Source organism: Streptopelia decaocto, assembly GCF_964273445.1.
Source record: "Streptopelia decaocto genome assembly, chromosome: 3".
Taxonomy (NCBI): Eukaryota; Metazoa; Chordata; class Aves; order Columbiformes; family Columbidae; genus Streptopelia; species Streptopelia decaocto.
The window spans coordinates 5,399,213-5,423,308 of record NC_138656.1 but is presented as its reverse complement, the minus strand read 5'-3'; the positions used below and the strand labels follow the sequence as shown (position 1 = coordinate 5,423,308).

The 24,096-nt window shown below is 37.8% G+C and overlaps 2 protein-coding genes across 6 annotated transcripts in view; one reads left to right on the top strand and one right to left on the bottom strand.

Moving 5' to 3' along the window:
* The window catches only part of SLX4IP (SLX4 interacting protein), a 73,223-nt gene extending 65,180 nt beyond the window's left edge, over window positions 1-8,043 (bottom strand). The window contains exons 1-3 of the mRNA XM_082049775.1: window positions 7,941-8,043; window positions 6,896-7,077; window positions 3,704-3,752 (exon numbers count right to left, since the gene is read on the bottom strand). Of these exons, the coding sequence (XP_081905901.1) occupies window positions 3,704-3,730 (27 nt within the window). The 5' untranslated portion in view covers window positions 3,731-3,752; window positions 6,896-7,077; window positions 7,941-8,043. The remainder of the gene's footprint in view (window positions 1-3,703; window positions 3,753-6,895; window positions 7,078-7,940) is intronic.
* Window positions 8,044-8,116: 73 nt separating this feature from the next.
* On the top strand, window positions 8,117-16,144 carry MKKS (MKKS centrosomal shuttling protein). 5 transcript variants are annotated; one of them, XM_082049774.1, is made up of 7 exons: window positions 8,501-8,645; window positions 9,801-10,030; window positions 10,977-12,400; window positions 12,965-13,140; window positions 13,823-13,933; window positions 14,423-14,583; window positions 15,964-16,144. In XM_082049774.1, the coding sequence occupies exons 3-7, from the start codon at window positions 11,410-11,412 to the stop codon at window positions 16,061-16,063; spliced, it is 1,539 nt and encodes a 512-aa protein (XP_081905900.1). In that variant the 5' UTR covers window positions 8,501-8,645; window positions 9,801-10,030; window positions 10,977-11,409; the 3' UTR covers window positions 16,064-16,144. The 5 variants fall into 5 exon arrangements, with proteins under 5 accessions (XP_081905898.1, XP_081905899.1, XP_081905900.1 ...); XM_082049772.1 differs by lacking the exon at window positions 8,501-8,645 and adding an exon at window positions 8,117-8,326 and having other exon boundaries at window positions 14,423-16,144; XM_082049770.1 differs by having other exon boundaries at window positions 14,423-16,144.
* Window positions 16,145-24,096: the final 7,952 nt, after the last annotated feature.

Below are 24,096 nucleotides of genomic sequence, written 5' to 3'. Positions count from 1 at the left end.
TCCAGTGACCCATACAGTGCTGTATGTACATCTTAGTATATTGTATATGTATATCCTAGTATATTGACAGGAAGGTATCTTTCCATTTTCTTCTACCTGCTGTTAGGGCCTATAATTGACATTCTTCCTATGCACGCTTCCTTTCATGAAGCACTTCTAAGACATGCAAAGACAGATGTTAAAATGCCTTTGATTATAAATCACTATCTTCACTATTACATTAAGACACATCGACGTACATACACAAGCAAAATGAAGGGGAAAACTGAACACATTATAGTTGTACTGTCATTTTTCTGTCCAATTATACCCAGTACTTCCATTTTTGTTTCCAATACAAAACAGAAAAATATGCTGTTTCAAAGGAACTTGCAATTCAAAGCAAGCAAAAAGATTGAAGTAGGAAGGACCAAAAAATTTAATACGCACTTCCAGCATGCAGTAATTTAAATTTATAACAAGGAACACTGCTGAAAAATCAACTGCAGAGCACACTGGATGACCAGAGGGAACATTGAAACTATAATTATCTTAATCTAAGATATGTGCTAGCAAAGACCTACAAATCTGAGACAGAACAGAGCTCTTAATTTCTCAAAGTAGGAAACAGCAAAGTAAAAAAAGCTTCCCTTTGAGCTGAGCTATTGAAATGTAGTAACAACTTAAAGCCTTCAATGCCTGGCAAATGAACGAATTGCAGAAAACAGTAAATGAAATTTTTCTATTACTGCCATAAAAACTACTATATTTAGTTCTGCAGTTTGGCACGAATAAAGTCAAATTTACACAATGCTGGAAGAGTAATTCTTTCTAGTTTGTCCAAGGTTTTAAACAAGGCCCTAGTGATATTATTTTTCAAATCCATATAGAGTTCTTGATTTTGCTTTAAGCCTCACCAATTAAACTTAAGATTTATTTCTCAGAACAGCAGTAAAATATTTTAGCAACACACAGAGAAAGCTTAATTAAATTCGTATGCATTGTTTTCCAGATTTGGGATATTTTACCATGCAACAGTTTATGAAGTATCAATATTTCCTAAAATTTAAAATTGCTGATCAAATTAACTTGCATAAACTAGTGTCTATTGCACATCACAACACGATGGCCTCCAGCCACTTAGCAAGCGAAACAAGTGTGTTTAGGAGCTAACTTTAGTTTTTGTATTAAGGTTTAAAGCTATTTTACTCCATCAATTATTTTATTTCAATCGCTCTTAGATGCCCATAAAACCAAGCAAGGATCGCCTTTCAAAAATAGGCCGACTACTCCCTCTACTGAAAATAACTGACCATTACACTGGAAGCACAGAGATTCTCGCATAGAATACGTGTTGTTAAGCAAATACACTATATAGGTATTTTCCTCTTAATTACATTCTAGTCAGCTAAGACTTGAAAGACTGATAAGCCGTATTTTTCACTTTCTTATCAGAAAGATTACCATACACATGCTTACAAAATCTAAAAACTTAAAAGTGGAGAATGCAGAAGATGAGACATCATGCATGAAACATTTTCAGATGCAGTAAAATACCCCTATCAATTTCAAACACAAGGAACCTAAAAGTAAGATTATATTATTTTCTATACTTCCCCTGCAGAGAGAAGTGAGAATATTCTCTGCCTTTTCATGGAGAATCTTCTGCACAAGGATATTTCTTGAAAAATTTATGTGAAAGTTATACAGTCTTTCAAAAGGGAATACTCACATTAACTACAAATCCAGTGAATGTAAAGAAGCAAAAATTCACACATAAAATTCCTGATCTAACAAGTAAAATGTTACACATCAGTGCACAAAATAAATTCCAATCAGCTCTTCACATATTTATATTATATATTTGATATGTTTTAGTCAAGGCAAAGTTAATTTTCAGTATTCAGTACATGCAAAAACTTAGCCCCAGTTCTCAAATGCTACCAGAAAGAAAATAAAGTTGTATCTTACTGGCACTCTCAAAAGTTGCAGTGATATTGCTTACCTACAAATGCATGCTCAACAAGAACCTATCCATTTGCTCAGATAGTCAGTGATGTTAAACGTGACTAGTGACTGCCAGGGTACATGCTGAACACCAGTAAAGTGTCTATACCTAAACAGCAAGCTGTAATAAGGCAGGTCAGTCATCAAATATCTTAAGGCTTTTTATTTAGTGACAATATTTCAACTCACACCACTTGTCTTCTTGGGAACTTAATGCTGATGATATCAAGAGTTCTCAGCTGAGAAAAACAATGCCTTCAGCCTTAGCTCCTGTTGTTACCCACATCAGTGGCATATAGACTCAAGAGTATCAGCTCAGATGTGCTCAAGATATTTCTCCTAACTTCTATATCAATTCAGAAGCAATAGATGGTATAGACATTATAGAATTGTTTAGGTTGGAAAAGACCTTTAAGATCATCAAGTTTGACTGTTAACCAAGCACTGCCAAGTCCCCCACTAAACCATGTCCCTAAGTGTCACATCTGCATGTTTTAAACACCTCAACCACTTCCCTGGGCAGCCTGTTCCAATGCCCGACAACCCTCCCAAATCAAGAAATTTTTCACAATATCAAACCTAAACCTCCCCTGACACAACTTGAGGTCATTTCCTCTCTTCTTATCACCTGCTACTTGGGAGAAGAGACCAACACCCTCCAGACTACAACCTCCTTTCAGATAGTTGTAGAGGGTGATTCCTACCCTCAAGCAATCAACAATTTAATGCTAAATGGTAAAAAAATTAAAGCAAACATCCCACTAAATGACAGTAGTTTTACTTGGGAAAGAACACATAACGCACAAAAATTAAGTGTCTGGTCTGCTTGTTGAACAGGTTGGTTACCCACAAAACCAAGCTTCAACAGCTTCCACAGCCTGATCAGTCAGGAAGGTTTTCGTAACTGCCCTCCAAAAAACCCAAGCTTATCCACATAGGAAGAAGTCTCTTCTTTTAAGAAAATGATGTGAAAAAACATTTCCATGAGAATAAAATATTACATTAATCACTTTGAAATGTATGCATTACCTAAACTACCCTAGACATATGGGAACACAAAAACAAGAGAAAGTCCAGAAGAAAAGGTTTCACAATTAGTTTTATTTATTGCTAAGCTGATATAGCTACGGTAGAAAAATTAAGTGCTATGTTTTTGACAGAATGTTTTGAAAAGCATTGCTCTTCAGATACACAATCAAAAGTCAAAGACTGTTTGCAAAATAAACTGCAAAGACATTTTACCTGATGTAAGACAACTACTCCCTGAAAATGGGAAAAGAGGTAAAAAATACATAAATGAAGAGTCAAGCATGATAAATGTTTTAAGAACACCGCTATGCCTTAAACCAGGAACTCCTAAACTATCTGGCAAGTACACAAATAATATTGCAAGATTATAGTACTAGAAGAATCAACCCTAAATTTTATTTCAGGTAGCAAATACTGTTTCACTAAGAATTCGTGCAGTTTCTAATTTTAACTACACAACTAATCACTTTTAGTTACACGATTTTAACCTTCCATGGACCTCAGACACACTCTGCCATGATGCAGCAGCGATTCAAGAAGTTTGCTTCCAAAGAGAGAGAAAAAGCTACTATGACCAGAAGCTTGAAGAATGTACCTCTTTACATTAACTTTTAAAATCAACGTATGCACATTCTAAGTAGTATTACAGATTTTTTATTTTTAATGAAAGCTATGACAGTCTACTTACCTTAATGACAAATTTGTTGGATGCCATGATAGGTCAGCATAAGTTGGTCCTACAAAAATATCAATTAAAAGCAATCAGCACTAGAGAAAAACCTCAGATCTCTACACCAAGAAGAATTTTAAAAAACTACTACTATTCTTTTTCATTACCGCTGTTTGTCAATCCCTATACTCTGCTTTAAGAACATTAAAGGAGAAATACTTGGCTACCTGTGTTTGTTTCTTTTAGTGAACCTTATAACTGTTCAGGCACTTAGCATCAAACACATAAAACACAAAATCAGAACTATTTTTAAGACCAGTACCTGCAACAGAAATATACTGAGAATAGAGCTGCCTTTTGCACTCTGAAGTTTCCTAAAATATTAGTTTCTTAATAAGATGGACAAATCTGGTCAATTTTGTAAGGGATGGTATAGGAAAAGAGTGCAAACACAGGAAGACACACCCGTTCCTCACTGTATACTTGAAGTTATTGTAAAGCACTGAGATAGAACTGTCAAAATTTCAGGACACGAGTCAAGTTGGTGACATGTGTCTCTGTCAGCTACTACACTTACACATTTCAAAACGCAGTCATTATCCTTATTTAACTTCAAAACGTGCAAAACAAGATAAAGACACACTTTGCAACTCCATAGCATAGCTCAGATAATTTTGATCTTCAGATTCAACAGCAATTGTTTTGAACTAAATAAAGACTTCTGTGCAGTGCTTCCATTCCAAATATCCGAGCACTAAGACCCCAGATTTTAGCAAGTATGAAGAGTGTGGAATTAACAAGGGCACAATTCCATGCACTGGCTCAAGCAAAAATCCCAATTACTGCAATGATTTTTTTCCGTATATCATATCAATATCCAAGTAGTAAGAAACAGGAAGAGTAACAGTATCATAAACCATGCGAAGTAAAATGGTTGTTACTTAACCAGGTTAAAATGTGTTTGAACTGAGAGCCATTCTGCAAGCTACTACTCAAAATAAACACTAATATAGTTAATAAAATGTTTAACCATGTTCTGAAAAATCTCAAAGTTAGAGCTTTTATTAACTGCACAGTAATACTAAGCAGAAAGTTGCACAGAGCAAATTGAGTTTTAAATAAGTCACGCAAACAGAAGCTGGAATACCAGGTCTTGTGCCACACAACCGTCCTTCTCCTTTGTGAAAAACAGCCCTAGAAACCTTTCTATCTTATCAGAGTAAATTCTGACAGCTTTACCAATAGCAGTTTTGAGAAACACAATGTAAGGAGCGGTGCTCTGGACCACTTGGGTCATCATATTTCAATTCAGTCAGGAACTAAGGTGCCACTACTGTAGAAGTAAACATAGTAGAACAACCATAAGAAGAATCAGTAGCAAATAAAACTCAGGAATTCTTGAAACAGCAGCTGCTAGAACTAGGTCAGAAAAGATGCTAAAAGGAAACAGCAGCTGCCACGTGAAAACCAACTGTACTTCTTAGATCCTTGTTTATTCTTAGTGTTCAAAAACTTCAAGGAAGGACCACCCACCCCTTCACGCAACACCAAAAAGCAAATAATAAGATATATCACAGTCCTTTCAAAACACCACAAAACCTGAGTATGTATGACTCATCAGATTCTCTTAAAAAGAAGAGTCTCAGCAGCATTTCAGGATTGGGCTCTTAGTTTTAATGAAAGGCTATTATCTAGAGCTTTATTAACGACCCCTATCACCTCCTCTCAGACAAAAACAAACAAAAAAACCCCAAACCAAACCAAATCCAAAACACCACAAAAAACCCCAAACAAACCACAATCCCAAAACAGGAACAACAGTAGGCAAGAAACAGCAAAAAGCAGAAGAGCATTAAATGCTATAGTCTCTTCTTCGAGCAGCTAGAATCATAACCTGAAGTTAGGAATCTGTAATTACAAACACAATTTGCTGTGGAACGTACCATCAACAATGAGTTCCTACAACAGCAAGGACAGTATTTAACAGGTTTAACATTTACACAGAATCATCTGTTCCTTGGGATATAGTAGAACACAATGTACTTGACCTCATGCTTTAGAGTTTACCTATATGGTATGTAATTTTTTGAGCTGCACTTGGCGTACAATTCATAATGATGCTGCAGGAAGCCTGTGATCTGAAGAACAATATTTGGACTGCTAACGTTTTATCATTAATCCTTACAGTAGCAATAATACGAAGAAGAGTTGCAACAAAACAGGCCAGAGTGTCACCTCTCCTCCAAATGCTCATGTCCTGCTTGAGAACAAACAAAGCAGCTGGATAAGTCCACTGAACTTAGCCTGGCATCATCAATAGTAACTATTTACCATCCAGAATAACTACTGTTGCAACAAGTCTGCTACTACTGATGTGAGAAGGACTGCTGGTAGGCGGAAATCCTCACCAAATCCAATTTACAAAATAATAGAAGAAAAAAGGCGCATGAGAAAAGTTACCTTTGGTTCAATTTACTCTTCACGGGAGTAAGCTGACTTTGCGAGTTTGCCAACTACCTCATTCTTTGCATTGACCACATAGATAAGACAAAGGAAACACAGCAGACAGAATAAACGTAAGTAAATCCTTAGAAAACCAAAAAGAATACTCCCACTGTGTGAACCATCAGGAGTCACCAAACTGTCACAGATTAAAAAAAACACAGAATACTAAGACATCAGAAAATGAGGAAAAACACTCATCAATTGTACAAGAAAAAAAAGCCAGCAAGGCCCAAATACTTTGCCATTTTCTGTATTAAAAAACAAACCAACCAACCAACCACAAAAAAAAAAAAAACAAACAAAAAACCACAACCAAGAAACACTGACATATTACAATCACACTATTTGGCAACAAGACTGTGTCATGGAATACCATAGCTGTTGCAAACTAATGTGAACCTCTAAAGAAAACTGTACATAAGGAAATGTGATGATAAACAAATAAAGCAGAAACTATACATATATTAAAAAAAAATTTATATGGTACTTGTAGTATTTGAACATCTAAAGTTTTGACAAGCAGCCTGAACAAGAAAACATGATCTGGAACACTTAGGTTGTCTTTAACTAGAGTGAGACACACTTCAAAAATAATGTGGCAGAATATGCTTCTTTCCTGAGTTTGACACTAAGTGGAATGACAGACACTCAGGAAAAGCAAGTGAGCTGAGGTGTTTTCTTGACAGCTGGTAGAGAGCATCTTACCTTAGCAAAGAAGTAGCTTCCTGTGGTGAAAGAATTTGGAACTCAGCAGGAACAAGGAACTGAAAACTCCTGCTGCACATGCCGACTTGAAGATACAGCAGGTTCTACTGCAACAGCTACAAAACTATTCGCACGCCGCCTGTCTTTGGGTGCCTCTACCATGTGTGGGGAGCAGTGGGCACCTGAAAAAGGCAGAAAGAAAAACACAACTGGTAAATAGTGAACTTTCTAGAATAAGTTCATATTAACTATTTTGGGGGTTCAGAGTTAACTATCACAACACGAAAGATAATTTTTCTGAACTTGCCAGTCCTTGGGTATGGGAATTAAATGCTGTCCAGCCTATACCCAGCACTGTTGGTCTCTGAGAGCTGATCCTAAGCTTGGGATGAGCAGTGTAATACTCAGCTACTCACATACTTAGTAAAGCATTTCTAGTTCTGAAAAGCCATACCAGAATCCTCACATTTTTGCAACTTCAGGATTTTTAGGGCCCACTGTTGACAATTTCTCCACTTAACCTTTGGAAACTACCCTTCCAAGAACTTAACATATTTTTAGCTCATTGTTATCTCCACTCATTCATTCATGAACTGGAAATTCACCTTTATAGTTCAACAGTTTACTTTCAAAAACATTCCCCATTCACCACTGCCTGGAATGAGAGACTGAGGGACACCGGAGTGCTCATTACACACAGGTGCTGTCTATCAGCTTTTTGCATCACTGAATACAATATATGTATTGGCTTTGTGGACCAGCTGAATGCAGTGAAAATTACATTCAGCTGGTCCACAAAACTTAAAAAAATATATATAATTTCTGTAAAATTAGGCATTAAAAACTTGTCTTTTTGTTACAGTTGTAAACTCTACAACTATGCACAAAACTAAAAACAAACCCGTCCACTAATACATGGAGATAATAAAGTTAATTCTTAACAGTGACTGCAGGATGAAGGGGAGAGAGAAGAGTGAATACAGAAAAGATACAGAAGAGCTAAGAAAAACATTTAGAAGAGGTCAGGTAACAAGCGTTGTGGTACTTTAGTCAGGAAAACGCTGTCGCCTGCAGGAACGCTGAGGTGTATAAGAAGTAACGCAGAGTGAATGCAACAAGAGTCAGGCAAGGAAGAAAAATCAGCCGGATATACGTATTTTAATCCTGGCTGGTGCTTTGGATGCTCGCACCCCGGCGGGCGGGGCTGACGGGACGGAACCGGCGCCTGAGGGCGGCGCGGGGGGAGCGGGGTCCCGCCACCTCGGCGACTGCCCCGCAGCATCACCTCACGCGTTTATTTACGGAGGAAAGCCAGACTGGAGACCGAAGAGCCTCCCAACCGGCAACAGCTCCCTCCTCCACGCCTCCTCCGTACCTCCTCCCTGCGCCGTCCCCGCCGCCAACGGTTCTAACGGCTCCTGCTGCCCCCAAGTAAGATGGCTGCCGAGCGCGAGCTTCTTCTCCCCTATCCAAAATGGCCGCCGCGCTGTAGCCACCGCCCGCCCTTCCCTGCCCGGACACAAAATGGCCGCAAGTGGGTGACTCGCGGCGTACCCGCGAGAGGGCGAGCGCGCCTCATTGTCACATGGCGCGGGGCTCGGCCAATAGCGGACGGGAGGGAAGAGGAACGCCCCCGCGCCAGCCTCATTTCCGGGCTGTGCCGGGCCGCTTCCTGCCGCTGGCGGTTTAACGGTGCTGGTCGGGTCGGGTCGGGCCGGGTTGTCCGGTCCTTCCCGGGGCGAGAGCTGAGGTGAGCGCAGCTGCGGGGAGCCGGCAGCGCCCTCCGCACCCGCCGCCTCCTCCTGTGTGGGGAAAGGGGAGAGCAGCCTCTGGTGTGTGGGTCTCCCCGCCGTGCGGGGTCTCCTCAGCCGCCTTCGGCCTGGCAGGAGCCGCTCAGGGACAGAGGGGGCGGATTGCGGAGTGATCGAGTTTTTTAAAAAAATATTATTATTGTTTTTATTATCTGCTTTGCCTTATGTGCTAAGTCGTATTGAGCTGTGAAATCTTCACAGCATGACAGACAAGTTTTTATACTGGCTTCTTGTCAAAAATTTAGATGTTGAAATACTACAAATACTTTTTTTTAATATATAAATACATATAATATCTTATTTACTTAATATTTCTCTATGTACATCGTGAATGAAATAACTTACTACTGTCATTATGTACTGAGTTTCAAATTAGTTTGGGACAGGTATGGTATTCATGAAACAGCCTTGTTGCCAAATAGTGCAATGTATCTGTGTTTCTTGGGTTAGTTTGTTTGTTTTTAACACAGAAAAAGGCTTTGGGCCTTGCTGGCTTTTTTTCTCGTATATATCTTTTTCAGACAAAGATGTATTTATGATGTTTGCAGCAATACTTTTGTAGTTTCTGAGGATGGAGGGCAAAGAGGGTTGAGGCAGCCAGGCAGAGCTGCTGCTCTGGACGGTGTAAAATGATGTCAGATGTACTGCAGCTTGTTTGGCCTGCAAGTTAGGAGTTCCGTGTTCTGTTTGGCGCTTGGTTAGTCATTGGGTTTTATTAACTATGTGGAAAAAATGGTGTATTTTGAAACTGCTTTGTTTTAGACTTCAAATGTTTACCACTTGAAGCAGTAGGGTGTAATTATCTAAACATCACAAGCTTAACAAAGCTTTAGGATTTAGTGCACCAAAGCTTGAAGCAAATGCGGCAATTAACATTTTGAGATGTCTGAATTGAGGTTATTTTTATAGCTTTCTTTTTTTTTTAAGTCCTCAAAGTAATACTTTCCTGTGTTATTTTGTGTTTTAATTATCTACTGTGCTGTAATTAAAGATACTAACATACAGGTTTATCTGCACTGTGCTATTATTACAGAGTAAAAAAAAAAAAAAGCACTTGTAGAATATGTTTAAAATAATACATTATCTTTGCCTAGGTAGATGCCAGTTTGGAATGGGTCTTAAAACCATCTGGAAGGACTACAAAGTTCTGATTGTTATGGGAACTGGTCTTGGGCTGGTGCACTGGGGTTGGTTTTACATGAAGTCCAGTCCTATTTTCCAAGTGAAGACAGAGAACTTTGTTCCAGAACCTGGCATTGTGGCATACGTGATGCAAAGTGATCAGAAAAATAAGGAAAAATAGCATTAGTGCTATGTATTGTAGGTAAGTTACCTAATTAGTTGTATCTGTATCTTTAAGGCAGGAGATGATATAATTAACTAATACTTTTCTAAAAGGCACAGTCATGCTGCTCTGACTTTAGGCTTTCAGAGTTTAATTTCTTTTTAACTGAGTTAATCTGCTGGTTTTGAGCACTCAACAATGCATCACACATCTATAATATCATCACCTAATTGATCTTATCACATGGAATTTAGAACTAGTTTTTGAGATCTAAAGGTTATTTAAAAATAAATTCCAATAACCTCAAGGCAACAGTCAGACTCTTGTGACTGGGTGTGCAGAATTGTAATGTTCAAAACTGCCCAGAAATAATTGTGACTTTATGTAGTAACATGTTTTGTGTTGTTAGTAGGGATGGTGATTACAGTAGAAAAGAAACTCAAGAAACTAAATACTGTGCCCTTACATAGAAATGTAGGTAAATATCCCTTTAAGTTTTGAATTATTTTAAGAACTGAAAAAAAAGTGCATGTTGGGAATCCTAAAGTTAGAAACCATCCTTTCAGAAGGAGAGATTTCTTAAAGTTGTTTGAACATTAAAAGCTTTTGTTTACAAAGTGGTTTCTTGGGAAACAATGCTGAGTAGTTAATTTATTTTGGTTTTGAGTAAAAACAGGTTAACATCACTACAGTTTTGACACATTCATACTATAAAGTGCAGCTTATAGTGGCCTGTTACTTATAGACCTACTGGTATACCAGTATGTAAGCTGAGGGTCAGAATTGAAGTTCCTAACAAACATGTATAATTTGTCTACTATGTGCTTGTATTATATATAATAAGAAGAATAGATTTTTGTCAATTAAATAGCAGTATAGTCTGGTATTTGTCCTTACATGAGTGTTTTTTTGTGAAAAAATAGCAATTCACGCTATGCTGTGTTGTCATAAGATTATCCTAATGCCTTTCTGGTTTTCCTTGTAGGTGTAACTGGCTTTGAAGTTTTTGATCTGTGGTGTTACCAGAAGAAAACATGAGGAAAACTACCTGGAACAGAAAGAACCTTCTGCTTGTGGCAGGACTGTCAGTTATAGGTGTTCATTTTGGAAGCATGCTCGTAAACTTTGTTGCAAAAAAATCTGCTCGATCGCATTCAGAAGCTAAAAAGGAAGATCATCGTGAATGAAATAACTTACTACTGTCATTATGTACCGATCTCACAATCCTCATTTTAAGAGATAAATGATGAGCAGTCACAGAAGTGTCATTGTGGTGTATGTACTCTCTCACATTTAAAGTAATCCTTGGCTGCAAAGAATTAAAATACACTACTTAAATTTTAAGAGTGTTATGAATTATAGATCCAAGTAAAAATGAAATCTGTCTTGTTGGTCAGAATTAAAATCTCACTTTGAAAATGGCTCGTCTTGAAGCTAAAAAGCCTCCGTTATTTATTGGTGAACCTTTAACTAAAGATACCGTTAGTCAGTCACTGTCCCTGCTAAGTGGAATATTAAAGTCTTGCTATGGTCCTGCTGGTAGACTCAAACAGCTCCACAATGGTGTGGGAGGTTATGTGTGCACAACTTCACAATCATCAGCCTTATTCAGTTGTCTTTCTGTCAGTCATCCTGTGCTGAGGGTTTTGACAGCCTCTGTACAGAACCATATATCCCGCTTCAGTGACTGTGGCTTATTTACTGCCATTCTTTGCTGTAATTTGATTGAATGCTTTAAAAGTCTTGACGTTGCATCTTGCACTGTCATTAAAATAAGCAAACACATTTTGAGTTTATGTATGGACTACCTCAAATCTGAGGCCTGTGCTTGCCGAGTATCTGTGGATTTTAGCAGCGTTGAGACTCTTCTTTGTTTGGTACGTAGCATATTAATGAGCAAACCTGCTTGCATGCTTAATAAACCAGAAGTTGATCATCTCACCACACTGATTTTAAAGGCTTTTATGTTTACTGTTCCATGTCATGTTGAGACAAATGCTGTTTTAGGAAAGTGTGTCATAGTACCTGTGAAAGGTAGAAGAGTTGTGGATTCTACAGTTATTCCTGGACTGTTGATAGAAGCACCAGAAATTCAATTGGCAAAACCAATTACTGTCAAAAGAACTTCTTCAAATATGATCAAGACAGCGCTTTTCTGTGTGTCCATGTCGGGAGACCTTTGCAACTCTGAAGGAGGAGTTATAACAGTTCCTCAAGGAATTTCTCTAGAAATGTCAGAGCTGAATCAGTTGCTTAATATTGGAAAACAGCTGGTTGATGCTGAGGTTGGCCTTGTGGTGTGCCAGAAAGTTATCCATCCCTCCTTGAAACAGTATCTGCAAGAGAACCATGTCATGGCTGTGGACAGAGCTGGGCTGTCTCTGATGGAACCCCTGAGTTGGATGACAGGTAACGAGGTCATTTTATGTACTGAACAATTGTCCTTGATGTGCATGTCATAATGAAAAGCTCTCTAGGTTGGTGTCATTGCAGAGTAAGGATTCTTATTTCTGTCTGTATCCTGCCTTAGTAGCTGAGGGGGAGTTGTTCTTTTCTAATCAAAAAATTTTATTTTAAGGTGAAATTGGTCTTTTGTGGGCTCTAATGATGACAAACTGCACTTGTGATTCCTGAGTGCTGCATGAGGAATATCCAATTATAGTAACTGTTTGTAAATGTAGATTATTTTCAAACTAATGAGAATGAAGCAATTACTTTTTTTATCTTAAACTATTACTAGGTCTTGCACTTTGAAAACCTGTTGGTTTCTGTTTGTGATTTCCTGTGTAGAATGAAATGACAGGTATTGAAGAATATATATATATATATATATATATATATATATATATATATATATATATATATAAAAAATAAAAGCCAGGAGGGAAAAAAGTTCAGCATTGATGAAATGCAACAGATCGCTGTTCTGATGATAGTAATACATACTGTTTTTTGCCCTTATTGATTGGACAGGTTCAAACCCTATAGCTTCTATACATTTGTTGTCTCCCAGTTGTTACGGCATTTTGAAAGATGTGCGCATTGAGAATTTTGCTTCAAAACATTTTGTGCATCTAATTCCAAATGACACAGTTGTCTGCAGCTTGATACTCTGCAACAGAAATGAAACAGCATGGGATGAATTGAAGGTAGGCAAGTTTCCTTGAAACCTTTCTTAAAAATGTGGTTTTAATGAAAAAAGAAAAAGAGAAATATAGATACAGTGAGTTTAGAAAAGTGATTTTTCGGTACATAAATGGAACTTAGAGTCCAGGTATACAATTTCAAGAAAACAATTCTTGTTTCCAGAATTTCAAAATCCTTGAAGAGCTCATGTTCATTTAAAACCTCTATTTTAATATAATAAGTTGTTTAAAGACAGAAACATTTTTCACCTGTTCTTGAGGCTGCATAAACACTTTAATTCTCATTACTTGGTCTATGAGAGCGTAAAGAAAAAATGGCCCAGCAAAATGTCAGCAGCAATACTGCAGTGGTAGTCAAGCATAGGTTTGTATTGAATAGTTGCTCTAAAAATGTCATTGGTACTGGTTGACTTCTTATCTATAGCCCTGTTTGCAGAAAGAAGGAATAAAATACAGCTGCTTTTTATGTCTGCTTCTCCATACCGAGTGTGGACAAATAAAGACAATTTCTCATTAAGTGGACATGGGTTTGGAAATCACTCAGCAGCTTTATATCCACATGTAATTCAAGTTTGTGAAGTCTGTCCCAGAAACTACTGTACATTTTATTCCAGTAGTTTTTTTGAAATAGGGGCAAATCCTATTAATCATGAGATGTCTAATGACGAATCTGTATGATTTTCAGCGTGCCTGTGAAACAGCAGAACACGTGTTACAGTTAACAATCAAGGAACCTTTGGCATTGTTAGGAGGTGGCTGTACGGAAACTCATTTGGCTTCATACATAAGACACAAGGTATGTAAGACAAGGGTTTTTTAAAGCTGCTTAATGTACTTGAGAAACAAGAATTTCTATAGAATCACTGCTGCAATTAAAACACTTCTAGATTGATGAATGTTGCATTTCTGCTGTCTAGTGTAAAACAAAGGGGTCTTTTTGTAGCACTTGGTGTTGGTGACATCTTTTTCAGACTTTTGTTAATACTCTATTTGTACTTGTTAGTCTTTCTTTAGCTATCTATTACAGTAAGTGCTTCTGGTTTAACTGTTAAAATAAGAATGTGGAGAGTTTTCATGTTGACAGATAATTGTCCAGAACTCAGCTCTGACTTGTCTAGAAATTCTTCCTATTGTGGCATAATCATCACATGGACAATTATAGTTAAGACTGAATCATCTGTTTTAAAAAAAAAAGCAACAGCACTATATATGCTTGTTTACAATTATTCCTATAAGTGTTCTAATTTTCTGATTTTTTTTTTTCATTGGTTTTTGTTTGTTTTAGACCTGTAGTCTGTCCACCAGCAGTTTTAAAGATATGGATTGTTCTCGGACACAATACCAATTGGTTGCTGATGGATTTTGCCGTTCTCTGGAGTCTGTAGCTTGCTCTCTGAGTCACGATGGTGGAGAAACTCTGACAGACATGGTTTATGGACACTGTTGGTTTGTTCCATCAGGTTTTCCCTCTGTCTCTAATTGGTCAGATTTAGTTTCAAAATGTGGCTGTGGGATTAATGGCAGCACTGAGAATCTCAACTGGAGGCTTTTGCAAGGCCAGTTTGGCTCTTCGATTATACTGGGCTGCCCTAAAGATCCCCCAGTAAAGGTTGCTGACTTTCTGACACTGGACTGTTTTGCTGCAAAGTGTAGTGGCCTACAAGTAGCTGTAGAGACAGCCAATCTGATTTTGGATCTCTCATGTGTAATTGAAGATCAAAATTAGCTCTGATTTTATGTCAGTTGTGTTGCACAGCAAGATACTCAGTTGAAAGCAGGGTAATACATAACATGTTAAGATAAGTGGTGAGAATATGAGTAACAGCCAGAAATTTTAAATCAAACAGTTGGCCATTAAGTACTCTTCTGATTGTTAATCTGCTCTGCCCTCAGGCATTTTCAGATGTTTAACATTTTGTTAGAAACTGTTAAATGATTAGCCAAGTATACAATGAATCATAGTAACATATGACTTACGCATATTCAAATTAGCGTGTTCAGAAGAGTGAATGACACTTCAAAAATTGAGTTTTTCCTTTCTGGGTGATTTCAATGTTCTCCTTCAGGAACTGAGTGCTGAATTTAAGAAGTTCTGTGCAATATTCCCTCTGCATTATGCAAAGTTTGGGATGTTTCTGTTAGCTCTCTGCTTTCTTCAGAGGAATGGGGAAAATGGATTAACTTGCTGAGAAAATATGTTATGGATTAAAATTTATGTAGTCTCAGCAAAAGCTTTACACATTCAGATTTTCTTATTGCAGCACAACTTTATCACTGGTATTTTTAATTTTGGAGGTGAAAAAGAAGACTTTTCTTGGCAAATATCTTGAGCCGTTTGTTTTCAAATTTTGTTCTGAAGAACTTATCACTACATGCACTTTGTTTCTAAATATATATATATATATAAATATATAATTTATTTAGCAAATTATTAAAACTCAACCTGGAGATCTTAAAGTAGCAGGTAAGCAATAGAAGATTTGAAAAGACATGGCAGACTGTGTGGGAAAAACATTTATAAATTGGACCTTAATTGTCTCCTGCAGAACACAGGACATTATCAATAATGATGTTTCTGTCAGTTAAGCGAAGCTGCAAGAAAGAATGTTGCACTTATTATTCATTTAGCTCTTTGACTGTGCGTAGTTTCTTGTATTTTAATGAAGTTTGGCTTTAAGCTGCTGAGACTTGTTTTAATCTTTCAATAAGGCTGTAAATTGTATGATGGAAACTTTTTCTCATTTTCAGCTTGCATGCAAGATCAAAACGAGTGTTACAGTTTCTTGCTTAAACTCATTTTCTTTGCCCCTCTCCCTCTATTTTCAGGCACAAGGGACAAATTGTTCCTGACACGTTTTTCCAGAAAACATCCAAGTTACTTATAGACAAGCCTGCTTATTTGTTTCTTGGTCTCTTAAGTTTTTAATGTATTTACTGCATATAAACAGTAGAATTGTCTTGTGTAACTCAGTTTTGAAATGTGTAATTAAAACCAAATCGTTCCAGACCTTCTGTACAAAAGTCTTTTTCATTTTAAGAGCATAAATAATTGTTTTCTCACTGGAAAAAAAAATGAAAAGTTATTTAAAGTTCTTTATCTTTTTATGACCTGAAATGATTGCTTCAGTGTTATAAGGAATCCTTTGGGAACTGGAACAATATTACAAGGGTTGAGATGGAGGCTGTTCAGAGTTGGTTGCTGAAAAGGCTGCTTTCATATCTTGATCCTCCCATGTACTGTGAACCATATGAGCACGTCAGGAATAATGAAGCCAAATGGTGGTGTAGATCTTAAGACACAGAAGAATCTTGGTAATACTTCATCTAATTATGCGTCTCTAACTTGGAGTGTTGAATTAGAGCATTTTACTTCCTATAATAGCAGCTTGTTATGCAGTGCAAAAACGTTGAGTTTAGTGACTACAGCTGTGAAGTGAAAATTAAAACAATATTTAAGTAGAAGTAGTTGCTCTAGTGTTCTTTTGTCTTGGTATCTGAAGGTCGGTTCACAACTCCTATAAAACCATTGGTAGCTCTGACTCTTTTCTTTTCTCCCCTCTCGCAGTTTTAAGAAAATCACACATTAGAAAATTGTGAAAAAATAAAACTAATTTTTGCTGAATAGGTAAAAATTCATTTATACCTGAACCAAAGATTGTTTTATATATAGGTAGTTTTAATAACATTTTTTGTCTCTCAGTGCGACTGAGAATAATAAATAAGCAGCTGGCACTGCTGCTTATGGGCAGTTGATGTTCAGTTCTCAGTTGTGCTACAGTATTCGTCAGCCTTCAGTCTTACCCTACCTGTACTGGGTCACATAGGAGGAAAACAACTTGGATACTGTTTACAATTCAAGTAAGTAGAATTTTGACTCTCAATCCAAGAGCAACATAAAAATAACCGCTGAACTCCCATGTTTCCTGGTAAAACTTAAGTGCAAAAAATTGTGGATTTTCTCCCGTGTTTTAAAGTTGGCAGAACGAAGTATACCTGGTTGTATGTCCGTTGAGAAGCCACTATGGTTTTATTCCTGTTCCCCTTGGCATTTAAAGTTTGAGTGAGAAAAATCAGCATTACACAAGTAGTATTAAGAGACAAGAGTTTTCTGATCATTACCTCGGTCGTATCTGTTGATTTCCACAGATTACTCAGAGGCTTTTAATTTAAAATTTAATAGTTCTACTGGTAATGCATGAGAAGTAAGAACATGAATCTCTAGCTGTCTCAGCTGTGTCAGTGCTCCAGGCCTAGCAGGAGCAAAACCAGTACTGATATTATAATAAATCAGGTCAGCACATTTATGATAGTTTAATATAGTTGCTCTTCAGTATTTCAGTTTTCATTCGGTATTTCCATTTCCATGTGGTATTAGAAACTTCAAAGTGAAGAAGACCTGAAAATGCTGATTAATTTAGGGATCTTTAATATTTCTGTTATTGACTCCTGTTTCAAGTAGACATACCATTATATGTTACTATTTTGGCATTGGCAAAGAATGCAGAATACCTGCTTTTCACTGACTCTGCTGCTGATTTGTGAATTTGTGGAGTCACGCTGAGCAATATCCGAAGTATTTTTCTATTTCCCTATAAAATGGGAACAAAGAATTCTTCTTAAGGCATGGAAATTTTTGGGTGGAGAGTTCTAAGTAAGATCCAGGTATGAAGAACGACTTGCTGCACAGGAACAAACAAATAGGTAATTCAAAACAAAACCAAATCCATGCTAAAATATTATTATTTCATTAGAACTTTGGCCAGGATTTATGTTGACTCTGTAAAAATACAGGGTGAACAGGGGAGTTTTACCTTGCAGAGTAGTTTAAGGAGTCTACATAATTCTTGGTCAGGGCTTGGGAAACATAACCTTACTGTATTGGTAGCATAGCACTTTGTTTAATTTTGTTTTGTTTTATTCTAGAAGCATTTGAGCATTTTTAGGCCAGTTGTTATAGTGTTAGATCTGTCGCTGTAAGGGAAGAGAGTATTTATTGTTGTCAAAGCTTGTATTAAAAATACTGCTTGGAATATCACACACAGTAGAGCACATACAAAGCAATTCACCTTACTCAAAAACTGAATCCTTGAGTTTTACATGTGCCCTTATTGTGCTGAACAGCAAAATATACTATTTGTCATGTGTTCAGCGGTGCCACATGAACTGAGTCATGTAAATACCGCACTCTTCAATCTCGGAAAAATCAATATCCATGAGTTAGTCAATGTCATAAGAAGAACTTGAACTGGATTTGCATTCACTACTGTTATGAAGGTGCAGAAACAGCCTGTTTTTATTGCAAAGAGACTGCCTCCAGCCTGCTTATAATCTGTGCAGACAGGCTTTTTGAGGAGTCAGTTGTTTGTCACATTACAATGTCTATTTCAATAGTTTTAGTACCTTTTATGCAGTGATATAAATACAGTTATTTCTACCAACTTGTCAGCAAAGACAAATTACACAATAATTAAATTCTCAATTTAATTATTGAATTTTCAGTTAAGAAATGCCTTTATTTTTGTATGTATACATTGCATTCAACAAATTAGTAATGCGCATTATAAGCTCAAAAGTATAGACGGATCTATTCTTTATGCTGGAAGCATAAATATAGTCACAGCATATGTAGATGGAGCCGCCACATCATTAGTCCAGACCCCAATAAAATTAATTGCAGAATAGGTTCCTGAACTGGCCTGGGCACTTTGACTTCCATTATTTGTGACCTAGATTTACATTAAACATATATAAACACCCTGTGGACTTACTTCCTGTGGAATTTTATTTTCATACCTTAATACAAAATTCTTTATAAACTTGAACTTTCGCATCTGCTTGCACATGAAAACCTTTTATTCGAGCTTTCATTGTATGTTTTGAAGGCCACAGTCTGGCTCCTGCAGGCTTATTACTGGTATCTGTTATTTTCTGTCGTGAAAACATTGTTTCTCTTCAGGTACATATTAAATACTAGCTACATATTGTAACACTGTTACATGTTGTGTGTCAGCAAACCACAACGTCAACAGCTATTCTTGTCAATAACTTCCTTTTTATAAACTGTTAAGTCTTTTTATAAGTAGAGATGCTGAATTGCTTTGCTTTTAATCTTTAAGAGCCATCCTTAGTATCTTCTCCTGAATGCTTATAATATTGTTAGTCTGATCTGTTACACTTGGTGAGTTTTAGGTAAAAAAAAAAAAAAAATAAATATATATAAAATAAAAAAAAGGGAGATTTGTGGAAATATGACTTTACTAGTCTGTAGTGAGGACTTGGCATACATGGGGGTGATAAGAGTGGTTTTTGAGGAATTGTAGGGACTGTGGTAGTTCCAGGTCTCAAAAGACTTTTGAGAGGCAGAAGCACAATTATTACACCCTTATTTATTACTCCTTGTTTGTGTGCCAGCAGGCCCTAAGCTCTAGCAGTGTTTGTCTCAGGGTTTCTGGTACATTTGATTGGATTATGAGTGCACTTCTGCAGGTGAATCTCTTCCCACCTCAACAGGACAGAGCGAGAAAACAGGATGAAAAACCTCCTGTGTCGAGATAAACCTCCTCTTGCTGTGTCTGTCACACTTCCCCCCCTCACTTCTTCCTGCCAAGTGGTGTTTTGTCCATTCTTAAATTTATTTATGCATATATATGTATATACACACACACATATGGCTGAGGGGCTGGGCTGTGCCCTGTGGTGCAGCTGCTTGAACCGGCTAGAACTGGCTCTTCCTCACAGAGGCTGCATGGACCCGCTGGCCAGTACCTCACTGGGCGCCATTTTGTGAGCTGTCTCTTAATCGTTGTTGCAAGGTGTAGAAAAATTGCTGATTTTAAAGAAACTTGGAGCAGGGGGAAGAACTAAGGAAGGGAAATTAACAAAGAGAAAAATTGTTAACAAACAACTAAGGAACTAAGGAAGGGAAATTAACAAAGAGAAATTAACAAAGCCTAATCCTGGAGGAGGTGCTGGGAAAATAGAGATTTTTCCTCAGCAGTGAGCGCTTCAGGAGGGACGTGTGCCGCTCCTGGAAAACAACCAAAAACTCCAAAAACTGGCAGCAGGGGCGAAGAAAAACCTGAGGCCTATTGGCTGTAGGTGGTGTGAAGGTGTGGTTGCTGATGGCTGTTATCCAGGGCAGGTATGACAGGGTGCCATGTTCCCCTAAGGGGCAGATCACTGGGACCTGCCTGAGGAAGATGCGCTGAGGGACTGAGGAGCCTTTTGGGAGGCTAAGATGGCTTCCCAGGACCTTTGAGAAGTGGAATGACCCAACAGAAGCTGCCTCATGTGGGGCTCCCTGGCTGCATTTCAGATGAGAAGATTGTCTACCTGTGCCTCCTTAAGCGTGGTCTGATGATTCAAGCACGTATGTCATAGACACAGAGGATCCCACAACCATTCTATCATCACATGAGCATTGCCGTCCATGAGGAGGCTGCAAAAAGTGAGTTTCTCTATCTTTACTTTGCACTGGCACACTGGCTACTAAACAGGGGGGCTTTTTTAATCTTCTTTGCTTTCTATTGTTTCATTTTTAAGCAAGGAAGTAAATATTTCTTCTGTAGCTAACAAAGGTAGGATAAATTCTTCTCCTGGTTTTACACACACGAACCCTGGCCACCTGTTTTTCTTCTTTGTTGGGTTCAGCTGACAAAGGTAAGAAAAGGAAAATTAGGTTTTTACCTTGTACCTGAGTTCTGAGTATTCAAAGTCATGATTGTAGAAAGTGTTTCCTGAAACTGTCTGTCCCTGTATTGCTTAAATGTTATATGTTTTGTGATCAGTTTCCCTGACTTCCACACTTTGTGTTTGGCCCAGATATCTTTGCTGAATCAAGTCTTGGAACTGCCCTGTCATGATGCTTTACTTGTAAACATGAATTTGTCCCTAAATTATGCTTTTTCAGTATTGTACACAGGCACTGAAGTGTTAAATTTGGCCACTCAAATGTGTTAATGTTCCCCAGCTGGGAATATTTCTGACTGAAAGTTGCACTCAGTTGAAACATGATTAATCAGGCAGTAGCTGAGATAATTGAAGGTGTCCCTCCTGTCTCTTACCTTTGAAATAAACTGGTTTAGGAGTGTTGGTAGTTAGAATATAATACAAAATGCTAAGAAAGTGGAATACTTGCACCCTGCATTGAATAACCCTTTTTTTTTAATTGGTATGGTGTGGGCTTTTCCAAATAAAATATTAATCTCCAAAACAAAGTGGCAGAGATGTTAGTTTAGATTTTTAATAATGGAAATTACTGGGTAAAATATTATAGTGTCAAATAAGAATAGTTGTATGCACTTGATGTCTTTGTGAATGTAAAATCTCTTCAAGGACTTGTTTATATCAGTGTTCAACAGAACAGCAGCATTCTGAGAGGAACATAAGTGCACATGTATCCTGTCTTTCGGTGTTAAAAAGATCCATTGCATGTGTTTAACCAAAATGGCTACTAAATGAAAAAAAATCTTGTTCTGAAAACTGCATGCAAAACAGCAGATGTCACTCCAGTCTTTCTCTGTTGGCCAGAGAAGATTTTGCTCCTGTACACGAATAACTTGTGTGTGACATTATCGCTTATGTTTAATATAGTGTGTGCTAAGGAAAAGATACAACACATTACAGAATTTCTGAATTTAACCAGGGATTGTTGTTTTACCTACTAGAGAAACACTGTTTCTGGACTGTCTCCATTTGGATCTGTGTATGTTGGCACAGGGTGGAACTGATCTATGAAGAGATGTGGGCAATGAGCAGCAACACAGACCTTTATCTAGTGTGTGGCTTACGTTTAAGAAAGTGGACTTATCTAATAACTGAGGAAAATACACAGTTGCATGGCTGAATCATTCTAAGAAATTGCTTTAGTATTGCATAATTACAGTTCTCAAGTTCAGGGTGAACTTAATGTTTTAAGCCAACTGCACCAAATATTTGAATATTTCAGTATTCTTAGTTTGGTCATTACAACTGCTAACTTTATAATAAATCTGTATGTATAGAAGCCCAGAATGAAAGTGTTAAGTTTCTTGAAGTAGTGCTGTATATTATGTGACTTTATATGTAGTGCATGCTGCAAAATGTAGGTGAAAAATCTCATGTTGAGGTGGCAAAATTCAGTTTCCTGCGTCACAAAGGATCCTAAGTGTCCACAAACTCCATAGTAACACCGTGAGTGTGATCTTAATGTGATTTTCAGTGTGTGGCTGGTGTTGGTTGGTTTGGTTTTGTAAGCTGGTAAGGATCTAAACCTACTTTCCTGTTGGCTCTAAAAACATGAGAGTAGAAAGCAAGATTTTTCTGTTTCATAGGTCATTCTTAGTTTCTTAAAACTCTTAGGCATAAAGTTACTCACTACTACATCTGAATTTAGTGCCTGAGTTAAGGAAAGATGGAGTTCTTGCAATGGGAGGGGGCAAAGTTTTACAATACCAGAATGTGCTGGTATTGTAAGAACTAGGGGGTTTTAGTTTTGGTGTATGTGTGGTGGTTTTGTTTGTTTGGGGGGTGGTGGTGATGCTTTTTGTAAGCTAACAGTATAGCCCCATGTCATTCTGTTTTAAGAAAATTAGACTTAATTACCCTGTGTTGCTACAGAAGTGTTACGCTGACTTTATATAGTAAGAAAAACTGTAAATCTGATTTTTATTCCTATTTTTAAAAAGCGAAATATTCCAAATTTGGGCCAGATCTTATGAATGTCAAGGAGACTTTTGTCTCTTTGGCATCCTAGTAGCATGGAAAAGCATCATTCCTCCACCACCATGCTGAGAATTTGGTTTATTCCTTGACACTATTTGAGTAGCGAAGGCACAAAACACGACACAGACCAAAAAGATGGTCCTTGTCCTCAAAAGATATAACAGATGAGACAAAGCAAGCACACTCTCAGAGGAGACACAATTATCTTTATTCTCTGCAGTGGCCTTTAAGTGCTGAGGGAAGAACAGCAAGAACTCTCCTGAACTGCCCTCTTAGCTTCTGGCAATCAGCAATTTAAGGACTTTCTGGGTCAGGCTGCATCTGGATTGTCAGTTCTAATAAGTGCTGTTAGGACTGTTTCTCAGTTATGCCTAAATGTGTGTTTCTTCAGGTATGTCCACATTCAGAGCAACAATAAAGCAAGCAAGCGCTCAGTTGAGACTTCAGATCTGTGAAGGCGTATGTCTAGGGCTGAGCCTTGCTTGGCCTAGTTCTAACACCAGTATCTAAAAGGCATGGTGAAAATCCTAGAATGGCAGGATGAGATAAAAAAGTGTTTATATGGGCTGTCTCTGGGGCCCCAGGTCACACTTTGGTGGGAGATTTTCAGGCTCTGCTTTGGTCACAGGAATCAGGAGATCGTGGAGGTCACTTTAACTACTTTGGGACGGAGCAGGGTGCTGAGCTGAGGGTCCGAACAGATTCGTTGTGTGACAGCAGGGAATGAAATCTGAAAGATGTGCATGTCCTACTCTTGAATTCTCTCAGCATCCCTGTTCTTCAGCGTGCCTAGCAAACTTATTTTATGGTAAACATATGCCAGCCTGGTTAGCTATTCTGTAATAGCAAGTATTTAAAACAGTTTAGGTTCCCGATGCCTAAAGGGTCACATTGCTCTGTGTAAACCAATGTGCTAAGTTGTTATAAACTTGCAAAACATAGCTTTAAAAATACACCTGCAAAGCACAGTGTAGACTGGACGAACCACTCGTGATGCAGTAGTGTCCTCCACGGCAGGAGCAACTGCAAATTATTCGTAATGCAAGTGCTGGTAGTAAAGAGACCACAAGGCAAATTTAATAGACCTTTGAATGCACACTGGGGACTTAGCTTTGGACTTATTTGCTGTTGTGATAGTAAATACAGTAAAATAAACAGATTTGCTCTTGGTTTTTAATTAGGGATGAAGGAAGATGGAGAACCACTTGAGTGTAGTGAACAGTCTACTGATTAGGGCTTTTGCATTAGAATCTGGTT

Excerpts from the sequence above, each read along its gene's own strand:
- MKKS (XM_082049772.1), top strand. The coding sequence starts at position 11,410 with ATGGCTCGTCTTGAAGCTAAAAAGCCTCCGTTATTTATTGGTGAACCT. Across the intron at positions 12,401-12,964 it reads ACCCCTGAGTTGGATGACAG|GTTCAAACCCTATAGCTTCT; the intron begins GTAACGAGGTCA and ends TTGATTGGACAG. Across the intron at positions 13,934-14,422 it reads CTTCATACATAAGACACAAG|ACCTGTAGTCTGTCCACCAG; the intron begins GTATGTAAGACA and ends TGTTTGTTTTAG.